This window comes from Mobula birostris, chromosome 6 (assembly GCF_030028105.1).
Source record: "Mobula birostris isolate sMobBir1 chromosome 6, sMobBir1.hap1, whole genome shotgun sequence".
Lineage (NCBI taxonomy): Eukaryota > Metazoa > Chordata > Chondrichthyes > Myliobatiformes > Myliobatidae > Mobula > Mobula birostris.
Window position 1 is genome coordinate 80,902,611 of NC_092375.1, and position 25,809 is coordinate 80,928,419.

Sequence of the window (25,809 nt, forward strand, 5' to 3'; positions counted from 1 at the left end):
TTATGATGCCTTTTGGTGCCTCTTTACACAGTGCTATTTGAAACCGGGACAACAATGGTCAGAGTTTCTATGGTGATGTACTGAGCTTATATGTTTGTGGTCAGGACATCAGCTGAAGCATATAAGATTCTGGGTGATGTGTCCCCCTGTTGCAATGGAAGCAGCATGTGTGTCATTTGTTCTGTAGGTGTGATTGTCATCCATGGACTCCAAACATAGGATGGACTCCAAATTCTATCCAAAGCTACATGCCAAATTTGTTTTAGATCTCTTAGTTCTTTAAAGGGCATTATTGCAGATTTTGTAGCACATAATTTTTTTTTAAATGGTTGATCTTTGAAGTATAATTTATAGCTTAACCTATCAAAGTCATTATACACAACCTTTCCTGCAGAATTGATATACAGTCTTGCCTCTGGTTGGCTTTAAGTTATGTATTAGGGTGATTACGAAGGGATATGTCATGCTTGCCTTATTCGTTGAAGCATTGAGTTCAAATGTCAGGAAGTTATGTTATAGCTTTATAAAACTCTAGTTAGGCTGCATTTGGAGTTTTGCATACATTTCTGGTTGCCACATTATAAGAAGGATGTCGAGGCTCTGGGGAGGGTACAGAACAGGTTTACCACGATGTAAACAACAGGAATTCTGCAGATGCTGGAAATTCAAGCAACATACATCAAAGTTGCTGGTGAACGTAGTAGGCCAGGCAGCATCTCTAGGAAGAGGTACAGTTGACGTTTCAGGCCGAGACCCTTCGTACCTCTTCCTAGAAATGCTGCCTGGCCTGCTGCGTTCACCAGCAACCTTGATGTGTGTTACCACGATGTAGCTTGGATTAGAGAGCATGAGCTATTTTGGGAGTTTGGACAAATATGAGTTATTTTCTTTGGAGCGGTGAAGGCTGAGGGGAGATCTGATAGAGGTTCATAAGATTACGAGAGGCATAGAGTAGACAGACAATATCTTTTTCTAAGGCTTAAAATGTCTAATACCAGAAAGCATGCATCTAAAGTGAGAGGGCAAGTTTATTTTACAGAGAGTTGTGGGGATCTGGAATGCACTGCCTGGGGTGGTGATACGTAGTAGCAAAAACAGTAGAGACTTTTAAGAGATGTTTAGATACACAGCTGAATGTGAGGAAAATAGAAGGATATGCACATTGTGTAGGCAGAAGAGATTAGTTAGGCATTTGATTACTAATTTAACTGGTCAGCACAATATTGTGGGCTGAAGGACCTGTTCCTGTGCTGTACTGCTTTGTGTTTATTCTTTCACCCCAATCTCATTCTACCACACATGTGCAGTTCCTGCCTCTATCTGGTTCTCTAACTTAGCAACACTGTCACGATATGAGCTGGTAGTGGCAACTATAAAATTCTGCAAATAATTCGTAGAATTTGTCTTGTTATTTCATTGTCTGGTGAAGGATGTATTTATTGGGTGTATGTTGGTTACAGTATGGTATACAAAATGGTGAAAAAAAACTTTGATTATAAGCGCTTCTTTTCAAAGGACATTATGGTATGAGGGGAGATTACAATCAAACATTCATGTAACACCTTCTTCAGTGTCTCCATTCTTGGCTGTTACCAAGGCCTTGGCAAAGGCTCTTTCTCTAATGGCTTGCACCAACTCCCTTACTGCATTTAAAACATGTAAGTGGGGCACTCTTCCATCTGTTATTTCTTGCTTTCTCTGATCATGCATTGCCTTCTGCTGCATGAAAGAAATGTGATGGTGTGAGTGTTCTCTGGTTTATGTGGGTGTCATGTGTGAATAACTGACTTTCTGTGCTGGCAGTGAGGTAGAAGTTTGAGACTTGCAACAAATGGTGGAATTTTTTGATAGATGAGCAATGAACAACAGCTGAGGTCAGAGTGCATTTGAAGCCCTATTTATGGACCTTAACCACTTCTGATCGATTGATACATGCGGAAGGAAATTTGACGATGTTCTTCAAGCTAAATTTCTGACACAACTTGCTACGGCCCTTTTGAATGTATGTCGCTATATCATCCCTCTGTTCTGTAGTACAGGATATTTTTCTTCCATCCAGTGTGGCATTTAACTATCTTGGTGAATGCTCTCATTATCACTCTTGTTGCGCTATTTGTTATTTATTTATTTAGCAATACAATGCAGAGTAGGGCCTTACAACCCTTCAACCCCCAATGAACCTGATTTAATCCGAACCTAATCATGGGTCAATTTACAATGACCAAGTAACTTACTCGGAACGTCTTTGGCCTGTGGGAGGAAGCCAGAGCACCCGGAAAAAGACCACATATTCCAGGGGAGGGCATACAGACTCCTTACAGGTGATGTCAGAATTGAACTCTGAACTCTGACGCCCCTAGCTGTAATAGCATTGTGTTAATTGCTAATTGCTATGCTACCATAGTGCCCACTTGAATCATCTACTTTACTCCCAGTTGAATCATTATGTAACAACTTAACATACCTTATTCTAAGTCATGTGAATTAGCTTTTAGTGCCGGTTATAATTGTGTTGGGCCAACTGCTAGTGCAAATCCAGAGTACAGCTTGATCAACTCTTCTAACACAAAAATCCTTATTAAGAATAATCAAAACAGTTCTCTTGCTGTTTCTTTTGGTCTGAACAGCTTTATTGCTGATTTCCCATCCCTCTGGGGAGAGCTTTCTAATGTACTGTTCCATTCCTTCTTAAGGCACAACATAAAGATGAGTTCACAGAACTGGATGAAGGGAAAAAGGTTTGGTTGACCATGCAAAAAGCTGGAAACAGGGCAAGGAGATGATAAAATGCTATGGCTGTTAGTGCAGAGAATATTAGAGACATTATGATATATACCGTAGCAGCAGTGATTGATGGAGAAACCTAATTCAAGGTACGGGTGTCCCCTGCTTTTCGAATGTTCGCTTTACGAAACCTCACTGTTACGAAAGACCTACATTAGTTCCCTGTTTTCGCTTTCAGAAGGTGTTTTCACTGTTAAAAAAAAAACAGCGTGCGAAAAAATCAGCGCACGCCCCGAGCAGCCGCTCTCCCTGGATTCGGAACAGCATTCTAGCCGGCATTGCTTAAACACATGCCTGTGAGCAGTCGTTTGCAAGATGAGCTCTATGGTATCGGAAAAGCCTAAAAGAGCTGTTAAGGGTGTTAGTGTAAAACTAAACATAATTAAGCGTTCCGATCGTGGTGAACGAAGCAAGGACAAAGTGAGTTTGGCTTGTGGAAGCTGACGAACATGATGTTGAAGAGGTTTTGGCATCCCATGACCAAGATCTGATAGATGAAGAGCTGATGCAATTGGAAGAAAAAAGGATAACAATCGAAACCGAATGCAGTAGCGAACTGAACGTGAAGCAACTGCATGAGATTTTCGCTGCAATGATAAAGTACGACTTTAATTTTGAAAGGGTACGTAGGTTTAAAGGATATTTGCAAGATAGTTTGAGTCCTTACAAAGAACTGTGTGATAGAAAAATGCGTGAGGCTCAGCAGTCAAGCAAGCCTTCCACATCAGCCACAGCAGACGACAAACCTCGACCTTCGACATCGAGGCGGGCAGAGGTAGAAGATGACCTGCCTGCCCTAATGGAAACAGACGATGACGAGATGACATCCCAGTGTCCCACCACCCCAACCCCCAGGCCACAGACAGATACCAATTCGCGGAGAATGCGGTGGTAGCCGGGAGGCACACAGCACATCTTTAAGAAAAAAGCTGAAATAAACGTGCTAATTAATTAGGTGCCACCCGGCACGTAATTGTTGGCCCAGATCTGGGTCGATGCAATCAGAAATCGGCACTGATCTGGGCTGACAATTACGTGCCGGGCGGCACCAAATTAATTAGCATGTTTGTTTTGGCTTTTTTCTTAAAGATGTGCTGTGTGCCTCCCGGCTACCACTGCACCCCTGCATGCTTTGCGGATCGGTATTGGTTGGTGGCCTGGAGGGTGGGGGCCACTGCACCACCTCAGCCTGCAACGACTCAGCCTAACACACCATCATCAGTGTGCTCAGCGCTGTCCCGATTCCGGTAAGTGATACTACACTGTACATACATTATTTCTACTTTATATAGGCTGTGTATTTTTACGTGTTATTTGGTATGATTTGGCAGCTTCATAGCTTAAAGGTTACTGGAGAGCGCTTGCGCCATGTTTTTGCCAACAGCGCTTGCGTGAGATTTTCGCTACGGAGAACAGTGCAGTAATGATTGTGGAAAAGTATTTCTACTTTATATAGGCTGTGTATTTATCATATCATTCCTGCTTTTACTATATGTTACTGTTATTTTAGGTTTTATGTGTTATTTGGCATGATTTGGTAGGTTATTTTTGGGTCTGCGAACACTCACAAGATTTTCCCATATAAATAAATGGTAATTGCTTCTTCGCTTTACGACATTTCGGCTTATGAACCGTTTCATAGGAATGCTGTACCTTCAGATGGTGGGGGAAATCTGTATTCAAATGGAGATTCAGGAATGAGTTCAGCACAGATTCCAGAAATGACTGTGTGTGATTGACAAATGTATAATCTTTCTTAAATGCCTCCCTGGGCTCCTTGTCTCTTCCATTATTTTATCCAAAAGAAATTCTTAACGTGTAAGTTTAGCAGTGTATGTAACTAATCTATATGGTAATGAACTACATAGTGGCCAATGGTTGAACAAAGGAAATCTCAGATGCTCCATTACAGTAATTCAGAAATATGAAGGTTGTAGCCCCAGAGCAGCGGATAGCTCACAGAGGGATTTAAACAAAAAGATCAGAACTTATAGTTGAATCTTTAGATCTTTCAAAGTGCTGTTCTAATATTGTTTAACTGAACTATTAACATTGGGATTAACTCACGATTTTCTGTAATCACTGATGTCAATAACACTCGTGATAACCAGAGGTTTTGTAGAGAGAAAAAATATGTAGGGCTACAAGTTTGCATGCATAGACGGAAGATACTGTGTGTATTTTCAACAAATGTATTTTATAGTTGCAGTTTTGAAAGTGAGAGTAACTTTGGAAAGGGACTATTTTTGATGCTGTCCAACATGACAGGCAGGTTTATTAACAAGGTTTTGAAGTCAGAAGATATTGTAGGCCTGGTGGGTAAGATGAGCAGGTGAAAAGCAGAGCAGTTTGTGGTAAAAGTAACAAAGTTCTCAGTACATTATTAGGATGGAAGATAGAGTTTGGAGATAAGATTAATTTTAGTGAAAGAGGGTACATTTGAGTAGTACTGTAGTTTGAGGCAGCTGGACAAGTAGTTTCAATACTGGTGGTAAAAGTCCATAAACCATTTTTTTTTGGTGGAAAGAAATGGGAGAAAGGTTTTAAGGAAGTGGTAGATATTGGGTTATTGGGTCATCTTTGCTTTATTACTAGATCCTGTATTAGTGGATAGTTTTGAGGAGAAGGTGGGCCTGGTGACATTTTAAAATGCTGTAGTCAGACTTGGTGTTCCAGTCAAATTTAGTACTCATTTGTCATGTCATTTGTGCACCGTATGTAATTAAATTTCTAAATATGAATGTACACGAAAGTAATGATTATGCTGGGAAAGAATTGAGGCTTTGCTGTAACTGTGTATATCAGTGAGTGGAGTAGTCTACCCACTGGTCATTGTAGTTGCTGATTTGGACAGAAGTGATATTGAAAGTTTGTAGGAGGACGTGCATATGGATTCAAGGAAGTGGTAAGGGTCGGAGTTTTAACTACCTGACATTATCTGAAACAGATAAATGTGAACGATGCAAAGCACATAGAAGGCTTAAAATGTATTTAAGCATTTATTTATTTGGTTGGTTTGTGTAATGGAAAATAAGACATGGTAGAAGTAGTGGCAGAAATCATTTTGGAGATAGTTATAATTTGGTTAGATAAAGCATAGTTTTGGGGAATGACATAGACCAGGAGTTTTCAATTGGATTAGATCCCATTTTGCATGTACAGGAAATAGTAACAGATCAGAGAGAGCAGTCAAGTATATTTCCTCAAGAAAACTGGTGCAGGACAAATAAGAGGAAAACACACCTCACTAAATATTACATTCCCAATTCAGATATTGACACTGAAGCTAAACTAGATGTCTATATAGAGGCAGATGCCACCCATATGGGGCTAAAGTACCTCTTAGGTAGCAGGAAATCAAGAAAAGTTGCATACCAGTTCACTAGATGTCAATGAGTATACATGTGGAATAAACAAAAAAAGAAGTTGGTGCTAATGAACAATACTGAGAGTTGAACAGCAGAAAGCCAAAGAAGTGTAGAAATTGCAGTGCAAATTTACAAGGAAAGGCAAAAAAGATGAGGGTCTTTGGGCGTGGGGAGGGAGTTTCAAACTTATTTAAATGGGAAGAAGATAAAAGAAAATGTGGAGCTAATTAGCAGCTAAAAAGATGACCAATACTTGGTGACAGAAGAAATGGTGTTAATTGAATACTTTGTGTACCTCTTCACAAAGTCTGAAATATTGGAAATGATAAAGAAGAGGAATTATTAAAAGGGTAAGCTTACTGAGTAAAAAGTAAACTTACTGAAATGTTTCCCTCAGAGTTGATGAAGCAAGAGCAGAAATGGTATAGGCTCTGACCATCACTTTCCATTCTTCTTTGGTTGAAGGCATAATGCCAAAAGACCTAAAGGCTACTAAAGTGGTACTGTGTGAGTAATGAAAGAGGGATAAATGGATTAGGCAAACTAAAATATGAGGATCTAAGATTGATTAATAATCAATAGAGTGCAGAAATACTACAGATAGGCATTGAACCAAAACAAATTCTGGATTACCACAAAAGATATAATCCCTCCGATCTCCTTATTACTTGCTCCCGAAGAAGTCTTGTTTTTTTCTGCTTATCGTAAATTGCCGCACAAATTTTTAACATCAATTCAAAAAAAATCCCAAGAAAGTTAAGAATTCTAGAGTCAGTGTTTTCCATTCTTATTTCTATATTCCTCTGGGCCATGGGGAATAAAGATTAAATTACTGTTACATCTGTGAACTTGGCTTGTTTGCAGGCTGCAACCTTTCTGCCTCTATTTTCATTCCTGCCTTAATATTTTTCTGCAATGTTAACCATTTACATGGTATTGGACACAACATTGCAGTGAAAAAGCTTTCTTAATCCATTCTGAACATATGCTGTTCATACGTGTCAATTAATGGCAATAACATTGTCAGACTGAGATTATAGCTGAATATCTTTTACACTATAATTTTAACAAGTTGGAGACGTTTACTATTATTTTTATTATATAGCTCAATTCCAATCTTTGTACTTTTGGAAAGCAATCCCTCTAAGGATGGATGCATTATAACTAATTAGTTATGAGTTTTAAGGTCAGTTGGCTTAATTTATACCTAACATTTTAAGGAAATTTGGTAAAGATGGTGCAGGTGAGATATGGTGATGCTTTACGGGCAGCAAACAAAACTACTAACTATTCTATTACACTCTTTCTGGACTATGATCACTGCATTCCGCAGGCTGCATGTTCCCTTTTGGAGCTGTACTTTTTAGCCATTTGTTTGATCTGGCATTTTTGTGGTATCCTGAAGATTTCAGCGAACTGGACTCTCAAGAATGTAGGAATGTATGGTGGTCACTACTGGAATGGACTTGGGGTCGGATCGAAGTGGCAAGCCTGGGCCTGAGAGTGAGGAGTGAAATCGAACTGATGTTTGGCCGATTTAAACGCCAAGCCACGTTAAAAAGATCAAGGTGTTGGGGCCAAGGGTGAAGGATGAACCAATGTACAGCTCACTACTCTGCGGGGTTTACTCGCTTCAGTGCTGAACTGGCTCCATATCTGTGGACTCATTTTTCGAGACTCTGCAGTTCATATTCTGTGTGTTATTTGTTTACTTTTGTATTTGCATGAAGACAAATCTCAAGGTTGTATACAGTATACATACTTTGATAAAAGTACTTTGAACTTTGAAAACCATACTTTTTGAACTGTTCCATTTGATGATGCATTATGTATGTTTTATTTAAGGTTGAGGAAGGTTGGTGGGAAGGTGTCCTCAATGGCAAAACTGGAATGTTTCCCTCAAATTTCATCAAAGAACTCCCAGATGAACCACAGGAAGTGGTTAACACTCAAGAAGATAGCACCACAAAAGCAGGTATGTTTTCTTGCAGAGGGAACACAATGAAATTTCACTTGCTTCCATCCATGATGCTTTGATTATTATTTTCCTAGCAATGTAGCATGACTGAATGAGACAAAGGCAGAACAGGGTACTAGAGTTTGAGGGAGGAGAGAGAAGCGGGTTGGGGTAGAGATAGGGATGCAGCTGCAGAGATGAGGGAGAGAAGACCCTCAGTGAGTGTCCCTTTCCAACACTGGTCTTCAGGAAACAATTCTCTTATGTAGACATTAAATGGTCGTCCATTGAAGCCTTTCTTTGACATGTCTTTGTTTGTCATGATGTAGTTCTGTGCAATGGTGGGTGGAGGCTGTTGACTTTACGTAGAGGAGGCAGTATATGTCCTTGGAGAGAAATTTATAGTACATCTGGATTTGGAAAGCGGTATGCCAGCGAGAGCAATAATAGAAGCCCCTGGATGGCTGGATAGTTCATTGAAGCAACTCCTTTGTTAGAGGACTTGTTTGGTTTGAAGATGTTAGTGCAAGGCACATTTTCCTTGAGACTTCATTGATACTGTTGTTGATAGTGATTTGGAGTTGTGTCTGTGTTTATCCTCATGCACCAATGTTGACTGTATGCCTTGCTCAGTTACTGAAATTTGAGTGCTCTTTTGCTCTGGAGTTGAAATAATGTATATTGCAAAGTTTCTCATTATCTACACTAATCAATGGTTAATTATCATTTGAGGATGCTTAAGAATAGGTGACAAATGCTGGCCTTGCAATTGATGCCTGCATCCCATAAATGAAGAAAAACTGTTTTCTATTGTGAGTTTCCCCAAGGAAGTCCTCATCTGCGTTATCCTCCAGGGAGCTGGCATTCTCATATCCTTCTCTCCTAATCCGTGGGTAAATCATTTGTGTTTGGTTGCTCACCACTTTTCCCCTTATTTAACCCGTACAGTGTATGTGACTGACCTTCAGCTGCAAATGGCACATCACTTGGTTGTGTGGTGTTATCTTTGCTGCATCACTGCTTATCCAGTGTCTGGATTAGTTTCTGGCAGTTTGAAAGACTGAAGTGCTTGCGTATGGTTATGGAGGCTGGGGAGTAGATGGTGAACACTGGTGTAGGTGATTTATGTTTACATAATTTGCAAGCTGTTGATCAGAATAGCTTAAAAGATGAAGAGAACTGGGAAATAAGGAGGAGAATTAGAAATGTGCATTCTGTCATCTTCACTGGTCTCAATTCTGTTGCTACCCATTGAGTTATAATGCTTGCTTCAACAATGATCGGATGTACTCTTCAGGGAAGTGAACCACTGGAGTTAGCACTTTGATGTGGTCTGAGCTGCTGTTTAATACGCTGTGGAGGAAGTGAAGTTCTCATTCCGATCAAGAATGTCGCCCACCCAAAATGACTGTGTTGCATAATGGGAAAAATTAGATGCAGCATGTTGTAGTAGTAGTGATGTTGTATGTTGTAGTGAGGACTCAAGTCGAGTATGATGGTCTCCTAAGAAGCTGTTTATTGATGGATCCTCGGGTGGCTATAAGAGGCCAAACTAGGATCCACATATTCTGGTGCAGTGTGGGCAAAAGTTAAGTGGTGGTTGTGATTAGTGGTTGCGTTTTTTGGTTGTTCGGTCTCTCCTTTCGCAGGTGCCACTTGTTCTCCAACTCTGATGGATAGGTCGTGTCATCTGAATGTAAGTTAGACATCTGGATGACATGACCTATCCATTGGAGATGGTATTGCTTTATTGTGGTGGAAATGCTCTTCATGTTGGCCTCCTGCAGTACACTCGTGTTAGTGCATCTGTCCTTCCAGCTGATCCTTAAAGTCTTTTGTAAGGATTATTGGTGGTATTGCTTCAGTCTAAGATCCCCTCGTGTTTTAAGAAGGCAACAATAATCCCAGTGCCAAAGAAGAGCAAGATGGCATGCCTGAATGTCTATCGACCTGTGGCTCTGACATCAATTGCTATGAAGTGCTTCGAGAGGTTGGTTATGGCACACATCAACCACAGCCTATCGGTCAACCTTGATGCTTTGCAATTCGCCTACCAGAGCAACAGGTCAACGGCAGATGCCATCTCTCTGGCCCTACATTCCTCCTCAGAACACCTGGAGAATAAAGACGCATACGTAAGGCTCCTTTTCATTGACTACAGCTCTGCTTTTAATACCATCATTCCAAATAAACTGATTCCTAAGTTCCGGAAACTGGGCCTTAGCACTCAGCTCTGCAGCTGGATCTTCAACTTCCTCACAGACAGGACACAGGCTGTAAAAATAGGGGACAAGCTCTCCTTTACAATCACTCTGAGCACCGGTGCCCCACAAGGCTGTGTACTCAGCCCCCTGCTGTACTCACTGTACACCCATGATTGTGTAGCCAGGTTTCCATCAAACTCAATATATAAGTTTGCTCATGACACAACAATTGTAGGCCGTATCTCAGGTAATGAGGAGTTTGAGTACAGAGAGGAAATTAAGAACCTGGTGGCATGGTGCAAAGACAATAACCTATCCCTCAACGTCAGCAAGACGAAGGAATTGGTTGTTGACTTCAGAAGGAGTAGCAGACCGCACGACCCGATTTACATCGGTGGTGCGCAAGTGGAACAGGCCAAAAGCTTTAAGTTCCTCGGGGTCAATATCACAAATAACCTGACTTGGTCCAACCAAGCAGAGTTCACTGCCAAGAAGGCCCACCAGTGCCTTTACTTTCTGAGAAAACTAAAGAAATTTGGCCTGTCCCCTAAAACCCTTTATAGATGCATCGTAGAAAACATTCTTCTAGGGTGCATCACAACCTGGTATGGAAGTTGTCCTGTCCAAGACTGAAAGAAGCTGCAGAAGATCATGAACACGGCGCAGCACATCACACAAACCAATCTTCCATCCCTGGACTCACTTTACACCGCACGCTGTCGGAGCAGTGCTGCCAGGATAATCAAGGACACGACCCACCCAGCCAACACACTTTTCGTCCCTCTTCCCTCTGGGAGAAGGTTCAGGAGCTTGAACACTTGTACGGCCAGATTTGGGAACAGCTTCTTTCCAACTGTGATAAGACTGCTGAACGGATCCTGACCCGGATCTGGGCCGTACCCTCCAAATATCCAGACCTGCCTCTCGGTTTTTTTGCACTACCTTACTTTCCATTTTTCTATTTTCTATTTATGATTTATAATTTAAATTTTTAATATTTACTAATTTTTACTATTTTTAATAGTTTAAATATTTAATATTTGTAATCCAGGGAGTGTGAAGCGCAGAATCGAATATCGCTGTGATGATTGTATGTCCTACTACCAATTGTTTGGCGACAATAAAGTATAAAGTATTGTTCCAGGGCTTTCAAGTGCTTACTGCATAGTTGGTCCATGATTCAGCTCCATACAGTAATGTAGTGACGACAGCCTCTCTATAGACCAAAAGTTTTATTTGGATCTGTAGGTCACCAGCTTCAAAGACTGTTCTTTAATTTTGCATAGGCTCTACTAGCACTACTCAGGCAGTGGTTGATCTCTGAGTTTGAGCCTGCTTTTGAGGAGATAAGGTTCCCAACCAGTCACTGTTCCAGTCCTACGTAAAAGTTGGCAATATTGCCATTGAAAATGTAGACTATTTTCCCTACCTTGGCAACATTCTCTCCTCAAAAGCGGACATTGACCCAGATTCAGCATGTAGGATTGAATGTTTTTTTCTGAACACCTCTTAAGTCTATTGGCATTAATTTTCCTGCATTTTTGCAATTTGTTTTGTTTTAAGATGTTAAGGACCAAGGAAGTCCAGAACAGGATTCTATGGATACAACTAGTGGAAAAATGGATGGATCAAATTGTGCGATAGCAACAGAAATTCAGCCAAAAAAGATAAAAGGATTTGGCTTTGGAGATATTTTTAAGGACAAGCCTATCAAACTAAGACCAAGATCCATGGAAGTTGAGCTTGATACTGTTGATAAGGTAAAAATCTCTATTTCTTATGCACTTCAGCAAAACCACTTATTGTAATTGAATTAAATGTATTTTGTGCTGGGTTAGGCACTGTTACTTCCTATGATAGTTTATTTCTGTGACAATGTAAGTTATGCCTAAGTAAGGAGGACTTGTCTATCAAAAGGTTCGGAAAATATCAAGTTTATGCAAGTGTTTTTTTTATTGTTACAGTATAGAAAGAGAACAGAATTACTCGTGTCAAGAAAAAAATAAGTCATACACATAAGATTCTGCAGATGCTGGAAATCCAGAGTAACACACACAAAATGCTGAAGCTCCATGTACCTGTCCAGGAGTCTCTTAAAAGGCCCTGTTGTACCTCCTTTTGGCGAGGTACACCATTGTACTTTTCCCAGTGTTAAGTAGTGAGAGCAAGCTGCGGAAAACCATTGCATATTTCCTTCTGTGCAGACTGTTGAATGATCTAACAGGTCTTTAACATAATTAAATGATTCTGGAAGGCAGATGGAAAGAAACTTCCTGTGGCACAGAAATCATATGAAGAGTGCAGTAATGTATAATAAATTTATTGCTAAGTGATATAGGAGTCAACGTGAGTTTCCTATGATGAGTTTTAAACACCTGAAACTCCCTGCTCAGTGGCAGTGTGAATCAATTAACCAGACACTGTTCACCGAAGAAGGTTGTTCACCAAAATATTTCAATTGGCTTGCCAGCAACACCAACATCTCATGAGAAAGTTTAAAAATGTATATTCTGCACTAACATTTGTTCCTGAATTAATGTAATCAAATTAATAATCTCATTTGATTATTCATTTGTTTGCTGCAAAGCATTTTGTGATGCCCTAATACTAAAAACACTATTCAAATTTTTTTTTTTTTTTGAAATGAGAGAAAACAGCTCAGAACATTTGAGAACCTTAACTGGGAGAGTTTCACCTTAAAACTATCTTTTATCCAAATGCTAATTGCTTTGTGCATTTATGTTTTCATTCTTTTATTGTTCTGATCTATTAGTATTTGTATTTATATTTCTACTGAATTTTTTTGCCTTCTGTTTTCTGTTCCTGGTTGTTGCAGAAACATGTTGTTGATTGTTGACTTATCTGATCAGAATCAGCTGTGTAGAATATTTGTGATTTCTAGATGTTTCTTATTAATGCGTAGGTGGTGTCCCTTTGGTACTTACGTTCACATCTGCACTGCATCTCGCGATGAGACAATTAGACAGTGAATGCCTATTCGGCAGTTCTTCATGAGAACTGAGAAACCAACAAATGTTACTTTTTTTAAACTGAGGAGCTCTAATACATCACAAATGCATTTTAGCATTTAAAGTTTGCATTGTGCATTAATATTATATATTTTTAGCTAAAATATGGGTATTCTTTCTATACACAGCTAGGACTTGTGTAAAATCAGGTACAGTAGCAATGTTATATGACTTCAAATGAAGACGTCTTATTTTGAAGAAATTTTTGTCTTTTGCTGGAAATGATGCAGGTCTTTAAATGTACTTCCTGAGAGTGTGCAGGATGTTTCATAACTTTTTAACTGTGACTCTCTACATACTTAATCCAGGAAATGGTTATTTGCAAATATTTATTGGGAAATCCCTTCAATGTGTTCTTACCAATAACATTCAGAAATATCCCCACTTATTACGTTCATGATCTCTTTTTGAACAAGATCATCCAGATTAGTGAAGATATGTATTGAATTTCATAAACATACTGATTATTGGATCAATTGTTATCTGTACTAGAGACCTAGTCAACTGATGATGGCTGGTTACTGCCTTGAATTAGCTGCGCTACTATTTCACAATGGTTTGGGGTAAGAAATTCAGGAAGCACCAAATGATATTGGTATTCATGGAGTCTTCAACTTTCAACCTGACATCCAAGTGAGCCAGGACCAGAACTAGTTAGTTTTAGTTTGTGAGCTTCTGAAATTAATTGTACTTTGTAATTAGTATAATGAATTCAGCATCATACTGTCTGCATTCCCCTCCCCTCACCTCTTGCGCTAAGAGAATCCCTGTTTGTATCACGGAACTTGAAGACCTCCATGACGGTACCCTATTGCTTTATTCCTTTCCTTTATCTGCCTGCATAGCTATTCCTCTATGTCCTGGTGGCTATTAGGGGATACCTAGTAAAATACCATTAGAGCAATTGCACCCTTCCTACTCTTCTGAGGACTAATTTGGGGTATTGTGTACATCCTTCTACTTACGTGATGCTCTTTCCGAGTGAAATAATCCTCGCCTGTTAACGTGAGGCTGAAACCTTTCACACCTTCTTCAATCACCTGGTCCAATCACTCCAGGTAGAATATCGTCAACTGGAACAGATGGTGATCATTACAATTTGACAGGAAGGTAGAGATAGCGGAGTTCAGATCTGTGAAGAGTCAAAACATGGAACAGTGCAGCACAGGAACAGAGGGGAAGTTCCCAAATTTCCACCTACCTCGAAACTCACCAACAAAAGCAGTTGATGGGCCAAATCAGATAACCAACATAAGCTGTACTAGAAGTTAAAAGTTCCACGCTAGAAGTTGGAGATAACACTTTTATTCATTTGATCATTTTCAGTTGGATGTTAAGTGCATATTTCATTCAATTTTTAAAGGTGCATTTAAAATAAATATTTTACTGAGAATCTCAAGTAAAAATCAGTGTCCAAAGCTCAGGGTCTCCATTTTTGGTAAGGATGTGAAGTTAAAACAATAGCTTTTTATTAGGGATTCATATTTGGCACGATGCTTAAAGTTTAAAAAGTTTTAAGAATATTGAGAACAATAAAAATCAGTGAACTCAAAGTCCGTGGTTTGATAGTCTGGGAAAGAATAAGGCAGAGCATGCAGAACGTCTTGATTTTCAAGTGTTTTTGAGTAGAATAGAGGACATATAAAATGGGACATTTTAAGTACAGAAGGAACAAAATAAATAGTTCTAGAGAAAGCAACCCATACCAAATGATGGAGGAACAGCAGGTCAGGCAGCATCTATAGAAAAGAATAAAGAGTCGATGTTTTGGGGCAATGTCTTTGGAGCAATGCAGTTGTCTTAGTCTATTACTAAAAGTGATCCTCTGTTCAGTCAATGTGGCTCTTCCCGTTTGTACTCCTATTGCTGTTCCCACTCGACTTTCTGTCAGTCAGTTGTGTTTGACTATTTTCTCCCATGCACACACCTTTGCCTACCCAAGTTTCCTTCTTTCCACCACTCCATCCTAACAAACACCTGCATAGGTATCCTCTTCTAAACTCTGCATGTCCTGCCCTTCCCCTAACAATTTCCTGCAAATTAGCTGTTCTTTTTCCTTTCATTTATTCTTTTCATTTTCCTGGAACTGTTCCCATGTGACACCTCCCTCACCAAACCTGTGACCTGTGTCTTGCTTCATCCTTACGTGGATTACCTTGCTCCTACTTGCCTTCAGGAGCCCTGCTTCCCTCATGCACCTCCTCGCCACTTAAATTTGCCCACACCATAAGTAGGAATGATTCCAATGACTCTTGTTTCCTTCTCTCCCTTTCTTGCTCTCCATTTTGCCCTTTCTTTATGTTGTTCTCCCTGCTGTGCTGCTTTCCCATTCTTGCTTATTATCCTGTTGTTTGCTAGTGGCATGCATCTCTTTGGTTCACTGAGCCTTATATTCTGCACTTGGTGTCAGTTTCATAAGTGTATTGAGGGAAAAATAGCAAATTAAGGATGTGGGCTTCTTGGATTAATTGTTGTATGCTCTTTCCTTGTCAAAGTGCCAAGTCTGCCAGACATTGAATGCTGGCTGTCTGTCTGTGCTATTTAGTTATTTCCTGGTATGCCTTCATCTTCCTTTTCCACTCTCTAAATTCTCGTGACATTCAAAATTTTATTTTTAATATTTACTTTCAGTTCTTTTTTCCACTGATGTCTTTTAGTGCTTTAATTGTCTTTATTTTCTGAGAATTTGAAAATATGAAACCGATTTTTCTTTAATGTTTTCTACTGTTCTGACTTATATTTTCTAAAAGCAAATTAAAGTAATTGAAGAACTTTAGAATGCACACACTGAAACAACAGCGGTTTGCTGTTTGCTGCATTTTTAGGAGCTCCATTAGACCTGTCTGTTTAAATCTCATTAACATTTCATTTGTTCTAGCAACTCCATTTTTTGTGCATTACTGTTGCCAGCTATAAATAAAGTTTAAAGCTATTGAAAAAAAAATCCATTTTCACAATCAAATTTATCCCTGTATATAATGAAGAAAGAAATGCTCTTTAAAAACTTTTCGCGGGCTTCCAGCTGGGTACAGGTTATTGATTTTAGCTGATGTTTCGATAGCAAACTCTGACGCCTTCATCGGGGTGGTACCTGGGCCATCTAGTCTGGTGGTATTTATACCCCCCTGTCCCTCCTGATTGGTTAGTCCTCATCCAATCTGGTTTCCACTCTCTCACCTTGTTTACAATCGAATTCCACTTCTTACTCAGAGTGAGACCTTGGTCTTTGTTAAAATTCTTTTCCTCTAGTTTAATTTCAATAGCTTCCTTTACCAGGCAGTCCCAAAAGCCATTGGCGCAGCACAGTGGTTTTGTGTTTTCAAAGTCAATCCTATGGCCATTGCGAATGCAATGTTTTGCTACCACCTACTTTTCCGGGTAATCCAAACGGATACGTCTCCTGAAATCCTTGATGCAGGCCAATATACACTGCTCAGCATTCACAGGTAATCCTGTAAACACCAGCCATTCTGGGACCCAGGTCACCTTGGACCCACGTAAGCTGTGATGTGAGCTTCCTTACAGGTTTGTGGATAGTATTAATCCAGTATTTCTTCAGTATCCTTTCAGTATCCTGGAGATCCTTCCAGAAACCATAGAATTATAAGGAAGTCAGGCGGTAGCAATGGGTTCTTCCTTATTGTTAAGTTTCCTGCTTTTTGTGTCAGCCTTTTAAGGGCCCGATTGATTTCCTTCACCTTGTAGCTATTCTGTAGAAACATTGTGCGTAATCGTTTTATTTCCTTGTGGAGGCTCTCTGGGTCTAAAATAGTTTTCACACGGTTAATGAAAGTAGAAAGGACTGCTCTATGTTGGGAGGCTGTTATTGTTGTGGTATAAGTCCGTGTGAGTGGGTTTCCGACAGATGCCATGTCCAAGGCTATTGTCCGGTTTCTGTCGTATTAGAATGTCCAGGAACGAGAGGCAACCATTCTTCTCCATCTTCATTGTAAATTGAATGTTTGGATGTATGCTGTTCAGATGGTCGTGAAACTGTTGGAGTGCCTGTAGTCCATGAGACCCCACTATGAAGGTGTGATGGATGTAAAGCATTGGAGATGCAAAGGTAATGAACTGAGAACCCTCTCCTCAAAGTCCTCCATGTAGAAATTAACAATAGCTGGCAACAAGGGCGATCCCATGGCCACTCTGTCCATTTGTTCATAGCAGGTCCCCTTATAGAGGAAGAACATTGATGTAAGGGTGTGTTCAAAAAGGTGACTGCTACCCATATCAAACCTTGACTGCAGGAGGACCAAGCTGTCCTTAATGGGAACTCTTGTGAACAGGGACACCATGTCGAAACTGACCATTGTGTTCTCCGGGGTCAGATGGATGTTGGTTATCATTTTTATGAAGTTGTCGAATTCGTGATGTGATGCTCATAGTCCCCAACAAAGGGAGACAGCATGATTGTTAAATGCTTAGTGAGGTTGCAAGTCAGAGAATCTATCCCACTGATGATTGGCCTCGATGAGGGAGACCCTCCTTGTGTATCTTAGGGACCCCGTAAAGTCTTGGTGGTACCACCACCTGAGGCAGAAGTGTCTTGCACATATCTGTCGGCAGTCTGGATTAACCGTGTGAAAACTATTTTGGACCCGGAGAATCTCCATGAGGAAATAAGACAATTACGCACGGCGTTCCTACAGAATGGCTACAAGGTGAAGGAAAACAAATGGGCCTTAAAGGAGCTGACAGAAAAACCAGGAAACCTTAGAATGAGGAGGAGCCTGTCTTCCCTATATTTCCACGGTTTCTGAAAGGATCACCAGGATCCTGAAGAATACAGGATTGATACCATCCAGAAACCCGCAAGGAAGCTCAATTACAGTTTATGCAGGTCAAAGATAACCTGGGACTCAGGACGGCCGACATTTACAGGATTCCTTGTGAATGCAGAGCAGAGTATATCAGCCAAACGGAAAACACAGTGGAAACCCACATCAAGGAGTTGAGGAGGTGTATCAGTTTTGATTACCCGGAGAAATCGGCAGTAGCAGAACATTGCGTTTCAATGGCTATAGGATTGACTTTGACTGCACAAAACTACTGTGCCACACCAAATGGCTTTTGGAACTGCCTGGAGAAGAAAGCCATTTCCTCAAGAAAACTAGAGGAAAAGAATTTTAACAAAGTCATGCTCTAAGTAAGAAGTGGAATTCGATTGTAAACAAGGTGGGAGAGCAGAAATCTCATTGGATGAAGACAAACCAATCAGGAGGGTTGAACGACGGGGGTATAAATACCACTGGAACAGACATGCCTAGGCATTATTCCTGATGAAGATGGCAGAGTTTGTCTTTGAAACGTCAGTTAAAGATCGATACCTGTACCCAGCTGGAAGCCCGAGAAGAGTTTATTCATCACATACGCTGGGAAAGCACTAGATTCTTTTTCACTTTTTTTTACTTGCCAGGTACCATAACTATTATGCAGTAGTAAAATTCTGATGATGTTTATTCTTTCATGGTGCCTGTATTTTAAATTGGTTATTCAAGAAGTAATTGGGAAATTGATCCCTTATTTTTGAGCAGGCTACTAACTGCTGGATGATAATACTTTAATAGCAAAAGTATAATTAAGAAAATAGTTAGTCTCCTCAAGGGTCAATGTGGTTGGAGCCACAGGAAGTGGGCAAGCTGTTGTAAATGAAAATGTCTTTTCTGTGCTTATAGTAGAGAAATCATGGAAACTAAGGTATTGGGGAAATGAATTGTGATGTATTGGAGCATACATAACAACAGAAGAAGTCCTGGCGGTCCTGAGGCATGTTAAGGTGGATAAATCCACAGGGCTTTATAATGATAGAATAAAAGAATGGCTATGTAGGAAGAAAAGGTTAAATAGATCTTAGAGTAGGTTATAAAGTGGCATATTATGTGCTGAAGGGCTTTGCTGTGCTCTAGTGTTCAATGTTCTGTACGTCTATCTGAAGACGTTGTGGGTAGCTAGTGAAGAAACTGACGGTGCCCTGACAGAGATATTTGCATTGCTGTTAACCGTGGATGAGTATAAGTGGAGGGAAATTTACTAGAGGAAATTCTGAGGGACAGGATCTAGCAGCATTTGGAAAGGTAAGGACTGGACATATGGCTTTGTGCATGGGAAATCATCTCTCAATGTCTTACAAATCTTACTGAGATTTTTTTTCAAGAAGGGGAAGAAGGTAGAGAGTTTCTACGTAGACTTTAACAAGGGCTTTGACAAGGTCCTGGTTGGCAGCTAGTGTGGAAGGTTAGATCACATGGGATCCAGGGCAAGCTAACCAATTGTATACAAAACTGATTTGTTGAAAAGAGGCAAAGGGTAATGGTGGAGGGTGGAAGGGGCAAATCAGGATTTGGTGCTGGGTCCACTGCTGTTTCTCATCCATATCATTAATATAGATGACGATGTTGTTAATATGAAGACTACACCAAAACTTTTGGTCTGGTGGACAGTGAAGATTATCTAAGATTACAACAGGATCTGGGGAAGTGGGCCAAAAAATGGCAGATGGAATTTAATTTGGACAACCGCGAGGTGTTGTATTTTTGGAAGTTAAATGAGGGTACTGGAGAGTGTTGGACGGGTACAGGTGCATTGTCCTAAAAGTGATGACACAGGTAGACGTGGTGAAGAAGGTGAGTGGCATGCTTGCCTTCATTAGTCAGTTCATTGAGTACAGGAGGAGGAATGTCATGTTTTAATTGTACAAGACAATGATGAAACCACACTTGGAAGCTTTCGTGCATTTCTGGTTCCCCAACTATAAGAAAGATGTCATTAAGCTGGAAATGGTGCATTAGAGATTCACAAGGATATTACCAGGATTGGAGTACTTGAGTTATAAGGAGAGGCTGGATAGGCTGAGATATTTTTTTCTAGAGTATAGGAGAATGAGGGTGGCCAGCTAGATGTAAGAATAATGAAGGATATAGATAAGGTGGATGGTCAGTTCTCTCCACCCCCACCCCATGTATGGGAGTCTAAAATAGACATACATTTAAGATGAGAGGAAAAAGATGTAAAGGAGACCTGAGGGGCAGTTTCTTCATACAGAGAAAGGTTGCCTGGAACGAGCTGCCAGAGGAAGCTGTAGAGGCATGTACAATTGCATCAAAAGCGCATTTGGACAGGTACATGGTTTGAAGAGGTTGTGAGGGACCAAATGCAGGCAAGTGGGGTTAGGTTAGATAGGCACCTTGGCTGGCGTGGATGAATTGGGCCAAAGGCTGAAGTATAATTCTGATTTTACATTTATAAGCCATAAAACTGTAGCTTCTCTTAATGCAGTATACTTCTACTTTCATTACAGTTTGGGTTGCTTTATTAAAATAAGCTCAACATGTGTGCTAATCTGTTACTTCAAAATACGGTGATTCATTATTGTACTGCTGCAATATTTTTTGCTTTGTTGGGTGACAAATCAGAATAACCCTCCCACTGCCAAAAATGTTCCAGATCTATGTGCTTTCAATATGAGACATGCTAGTGAAGTTTTACACTTAAGCAACTTATGATCTATGAAGTGGGCTGATCTTCCACTTGGTCACAAGTCAGAACATTGCTGTTATGAAGGTAATCACTGAGTTTCTCATAGTTTAATTATTTGCTCTGTCTTCTCTAGTTATCTTGTACAAACTGGGTTTTAGTTCTGCATGCTCTTTGTTCAAAGCATTTGGGTCAGCAATGGGGAAGATAAGCTAAGACTGAATTTACTGAGCATTTTACTTAACAGCTACGTTAAATTTGATTATTGTTTTCCCAATCATACTTTGGTTCTGATTATTGGCATTTGTTTTGCTTTAGTTCAAACATTTGAACTACTTCTCATGATTATTTACATCATTGTTATTTTAAATTATTGAAGAAATATAATTTTAATTAGCTTTAGTCCTGGTACAAGTCAGCAGTAAACTTATCTTTTAGTCTTTTAAACCAAGTATTTGTGTAACATGTTAATAAGCAATCATGGTTTTAAGCAATCAAAAATTTGATGATAGCTTATTTTATAAAAATGACTTAATTATATAAATTACTGTTCAGTTAAATAATTTAGCACTTGGTTAATGTAATCCTTCTCAAAACTAAACTGAAGCTAATTTGATTTTTAGTTCTCAGAATGCATAAAACTATTTTGCAACAGAATATAAATTTATTTTCCTTTATCCTTTTATTTAGCAGGCCAATAGATATGAAGTATTTCACAGTAGTATCTATTGTAGATCTACAATACTTCATATGTTATGTGAGGAAACACTTTGACAGATCACCTTATTTTTAAACAGTCAACACTAGAGTCATATCATCTTCTTTGCAAAATATTCATCAGCGTTTTTCCTTTATTGTATATTACTTTTTAGGTATACAAAAGGTTAATTTCTTCAGCAGTTCCTGTAAGTGGGAAGTAGCATGGTCAGATTTTCATTAAACCGGATGGCCAACTTCCTCTTGACAAACCAGATGTGTTTTAAAATGGTTGCATCTCTCTGCCCAGCTTCAAGATTGTTTGGCGATGATCAAGTTGTGGTTTGTGAATGAACTATGCGGCTTGATGCTTCTTCAGTAAATCAGATAAAAATGTTTTGTCAAAATAATGAAGGAATTTTATAAATGGAGTAATATGATCCTTAGTTTGCTAAGGTTAAGAGAAGTTGTGCTAGCTAATTGTATAGTTTTGGAAGATATTCCATTTTTTAAAAATCCAATCTTTTAAATGTTGATTATGTAACAGCAAACCAATGCTATTCAAGAAGACCAAAGTACAAATTGTCTTGAACTTTCACAGCAGGAAGTTCAGGATACGTTCTCCATTTTGAGTGAAGTTGTCTTTATGCTTTGGTTCATTACACTCAGTGCCCAAGGGAAATTATCTCTTTTCAATAAATGAATTATTAAATTTTGCTTTTGAATTCTTCTTGAGACAGTCAAATAAACAATATTTGCAGATAAAATAGAATTTAGTTTAGAGTGTGTAGCCTGGAATACTGCTTATATTAGTATGAATAATATGTTTTTGATGAATGTGAATGTGATTGGGGATGGGGAAAGTGGGTATTAGAGAGAAGAGAAGGTGTTCTTTGATATTTTTAAAATAAAAGTTAAATTAGTAGAATAATTATTTAACTAATTAGCCAAGTAAAATTGGCCAGAGTTAAGTTATGATTTTAACATTTGTCCTGAAAGAGTGGTCCAACTTCAGTTCTTCTAGTCAATGGAGGTATAGCAGAGCTCCTTATTCATGGATAATGCAAATAATTTGTTCGTTGGGAAATCCATTTTTTTCAGTCATGCTCTGAAAAACTACATGTGATGGAAATTTTGTCAGCTGGAATTCTAGGGGTCCTGAATTCAGACCTTGAGCATCATCTAGGTGCCTGCACAAGGCTGAGTGTTATGTGGATAGTGCATTTTAGGAAATGGAGAACCTATGTATTAAATGATTGCTGAAGAGAGGGAAAAGGTTACAATGAAGGGAGAGAGAATGCCTTTCAGCCTGACTTGCAAGGGCTGTCTGTGAGCTCATTAAGTTGAGGTACCATCAATACAACCTCACTTCCCCCTATTCACTGACAGTCACATACCTTATGTTTCCCCTGTCAGTGCCATTTTTAGCATTCCATTTGCCACAGTGCAATAACAAAGCACCACATTCCATGCTAAAAATTAATAAATTAAGAATTAAATGTTGTATACGAAGAATATAATATTCCTTGCTTATCCTATCAGTGCTTCTTTTCCATGCCCCCTGCCTGGCATGGTGTTCTGATTCAACTGCTGGTAGTTAGAGATTTGATTGGTGGAAGGCTCATGACCTTCAGTGGAGGATGATGTTGAGGGCCCAGAAAGCCTGGTTCCGGATTACACAGTCTCTCTTTGTTCAGCAGTCAACAGCTGCTTATGCAGCAGTGAAAGTTGCCACATGATTAGTCTCACAACTGCCATTTTCATGCTTCAAGCTGTGCACAATGTCACAGTTGATGCCAGACTTATCTTAGCTGATTGATACAGTGAAAATTCCCACAATGCTGTGTTTAATGTACCAAGCATTTCAATGTGCATAATCTTTAGATGCAGGGAATCAGTCAATGCTCTTATTTGAGTCTTCTGGAGTTGAATGTGTGTGACCTTTAGTTTCTGGCTGGAATCTGAATTATTTGTAATGTTAGTGTCTCAAGTTAGTGGATGTAACTTTGAATTGTATCAATAGTAAGTGTTTTTCTTCATAGTCTTGATTTCTCTCCACTACTTAACCAGGTTGCAATTCTTGGGTATCTGAAATGATTTTGACATGTAAGGTTATGACACAGAGTGGAAAATAATGTAGGTGGATTACGATTCTGATGTAATGTGAGTTAGAGGATTGAGTATGTTTCCTCAGTGGCTGCTTCTTTATTAGTTACCATTATATCTCAGTGGGAGTTAAGACTTGCCCCCCACCCCATCAAGTAATAGTTGCTATCTCTTTTACATTGTTGTTCTGCAACGTAGTTGCAGAATATAGTTGGCTGATGTAGATGTTTTAATTGAACTGTGAGACTGACAGTGGAAGAAACTAACAACATCTGCAGATTTTTTCTTGTTTGTGATCTGCTGAAAGAACTTAGCAGGTCAAGCAGCATCTGTGGGAGGAAAGAAATTTGATGTTTTGGGTCAAAACTCTGCATTAGGGTCCTGAGACATTAAGGTTAACTTTTGGCAGAAACATTCAGCTCCCAGTTTCATTTGAACTTTGATCCATATTTAGTCAAAGTACTAAATTATAGAGCTGAGGTGAGATTGTTTGACTAAACATACAAGAAACGCCTTACTGAATGTGACATCAAGACACTGATAAAACCAAAGTTAATAGTAACTATGGAAAAACCTGGCTGTAATCATTCAAGAAGAAAAATGTTTGTGGTGCTTCAAGGTCAATCACCTCCATTCAAGGGCTATCTGAGTTCATCAGGGCAGTGGCCTCAGTTCAGTCACCATGAGCTACATTGTTATTGACTTTATCTCCATCATTATATGAAAAATGTTATACTTGCTTCCTGAAATGTGTTCCCCTTTAATTTTACTTGCAACTTCTGAAATAAGGATGTCATTAATAGGAACAAGAGTGAACTATAAAGCCCATGAAAGCTTTTGTGTCGTTGTCTAATGTAATGGCTGATTAGAGTTTGATCTTGGTTTCACTTTTATACGTGTTTCCCAAACTTCTGATTCCCCTTTCAATTGAAAAATGTCTCTCAAGATTTTGAATCTATTTGATAATTCATCCTCCAGAGCTTTCAAAAATAAACCTTCTGAAAGAGAAAAGTCCTTTTCACCCACCTTAAATAGGGAGTTCTTACTCTATAAGTATGCTCACTAGTTCTAGATTTCACCCCCGCCATCCCTCAAGGGACACATTTTCTCAGTCTTTGCTTTGTCAAATACCCGGAGTAGAATCTTATCATTCAATAAAATCTAAACTGCAATATAGAGTCTTTTTTTTCATAAAACAACCCTTTATCTCCAGAGACAACCTAACAAACTTCCTCTGACCTTCTGATGCACAGGGATATCTCTCAAATAAAGAGATGAAAGTTGTACATAGTATGTATAACAAGTGCTCTTCCATCAACTCTGCACTCACTTTTATGACCCCAGCGAGCATGCCTTTGAGATTTGGTAAATTTGTCAACCTCTTGGTTGGTTTGCTACCTTTTTCCTTGCAGTAGTGCTTGTTTGAGGTTCCTTTTTTTAACCTGAAATTGTTTTTATTGTTCAAGAAATGTTTTTAGTGTCTACAGTCATGAAGATTGATGCAGTATATCTTTTCAAAGTCTACTTCCTTTCCATATTCCCCATTATTTCCCTATACTCAAAGGACCAGCGTTAGTTAGTTACTGTCATTCTTTTTATGTATTTTATAAAAGCTTATACTGTTTATTTTTATTCCTAACTAGCCTACTTTCTTGATTATTAATTTTGAATTGTCCTTGATTTTCTAAAATCTTACCACTCTTGCCCTACCTCTAAACTTTGCAAAGTTTTATGACTTTTAACTTTCCTACCATCCTAGTGACATGCCCTGGTTAAGATTTTTACTGCTATGCTGTAGGTATTTCATTTTAGCAGTTCTGTGTCTGTTCTGCTTTCAGGCTGTTATGGTTTGAGCTAAGATAAGGGGCTTTGTTGTTCAGCTTAGGAATGTATTGTCATTCAATCAGGAAGGTGGAATTGGAGAAGGTTCTAGAGAATGCTAGGCGGAGAGGTTTTTGTGACAGGCATTGGTGTGGGACAAGGTCTTTTCGGCGGGAGCTAAGAAAAGGCAGGAAGGAAGATGGTTGAGGATGCTGTTCCTGTTGCACAGGGTGCTTTGTGCAGATGAATGGCTTCATTGAGGAAGGACCAATACTCCCGTGGGGGTGCCCATTTGTTTGAGATGGATTTTGAATAACATTCAGAAGGTGGTGTGTTCTTTCGCACAGACTGTGGGTGCAGCATGTGAG

General features: G+C 39.4%; 1 protein-coding gene across 1 annotated transcript in view; it reads left to right on the top strand.

Moving 5' to 3' along the window:
* Window positions 1-25,809, top strand: part of sh3kbp1 (SH3-domain kinase binding protein 1) — a 245,343-nt gene that overhangs the window by 134,540 nt on the left and 84,994 nt on the right. The window contains exons 5-6 of the mRNA XM_072260725.1: window positions 7,998-8,127; window positions 11,877-12,073. Of these exons, the coding sequence (XP_072116826.1) occupies window positions 7,998-8,127; window positions 11,877-12,073 (327 nt within the window). The remainder of the gene's footprint in view (window positions 1-7,997; window positions 8,128-11,876; window positions 12,074-25,809) is intronic.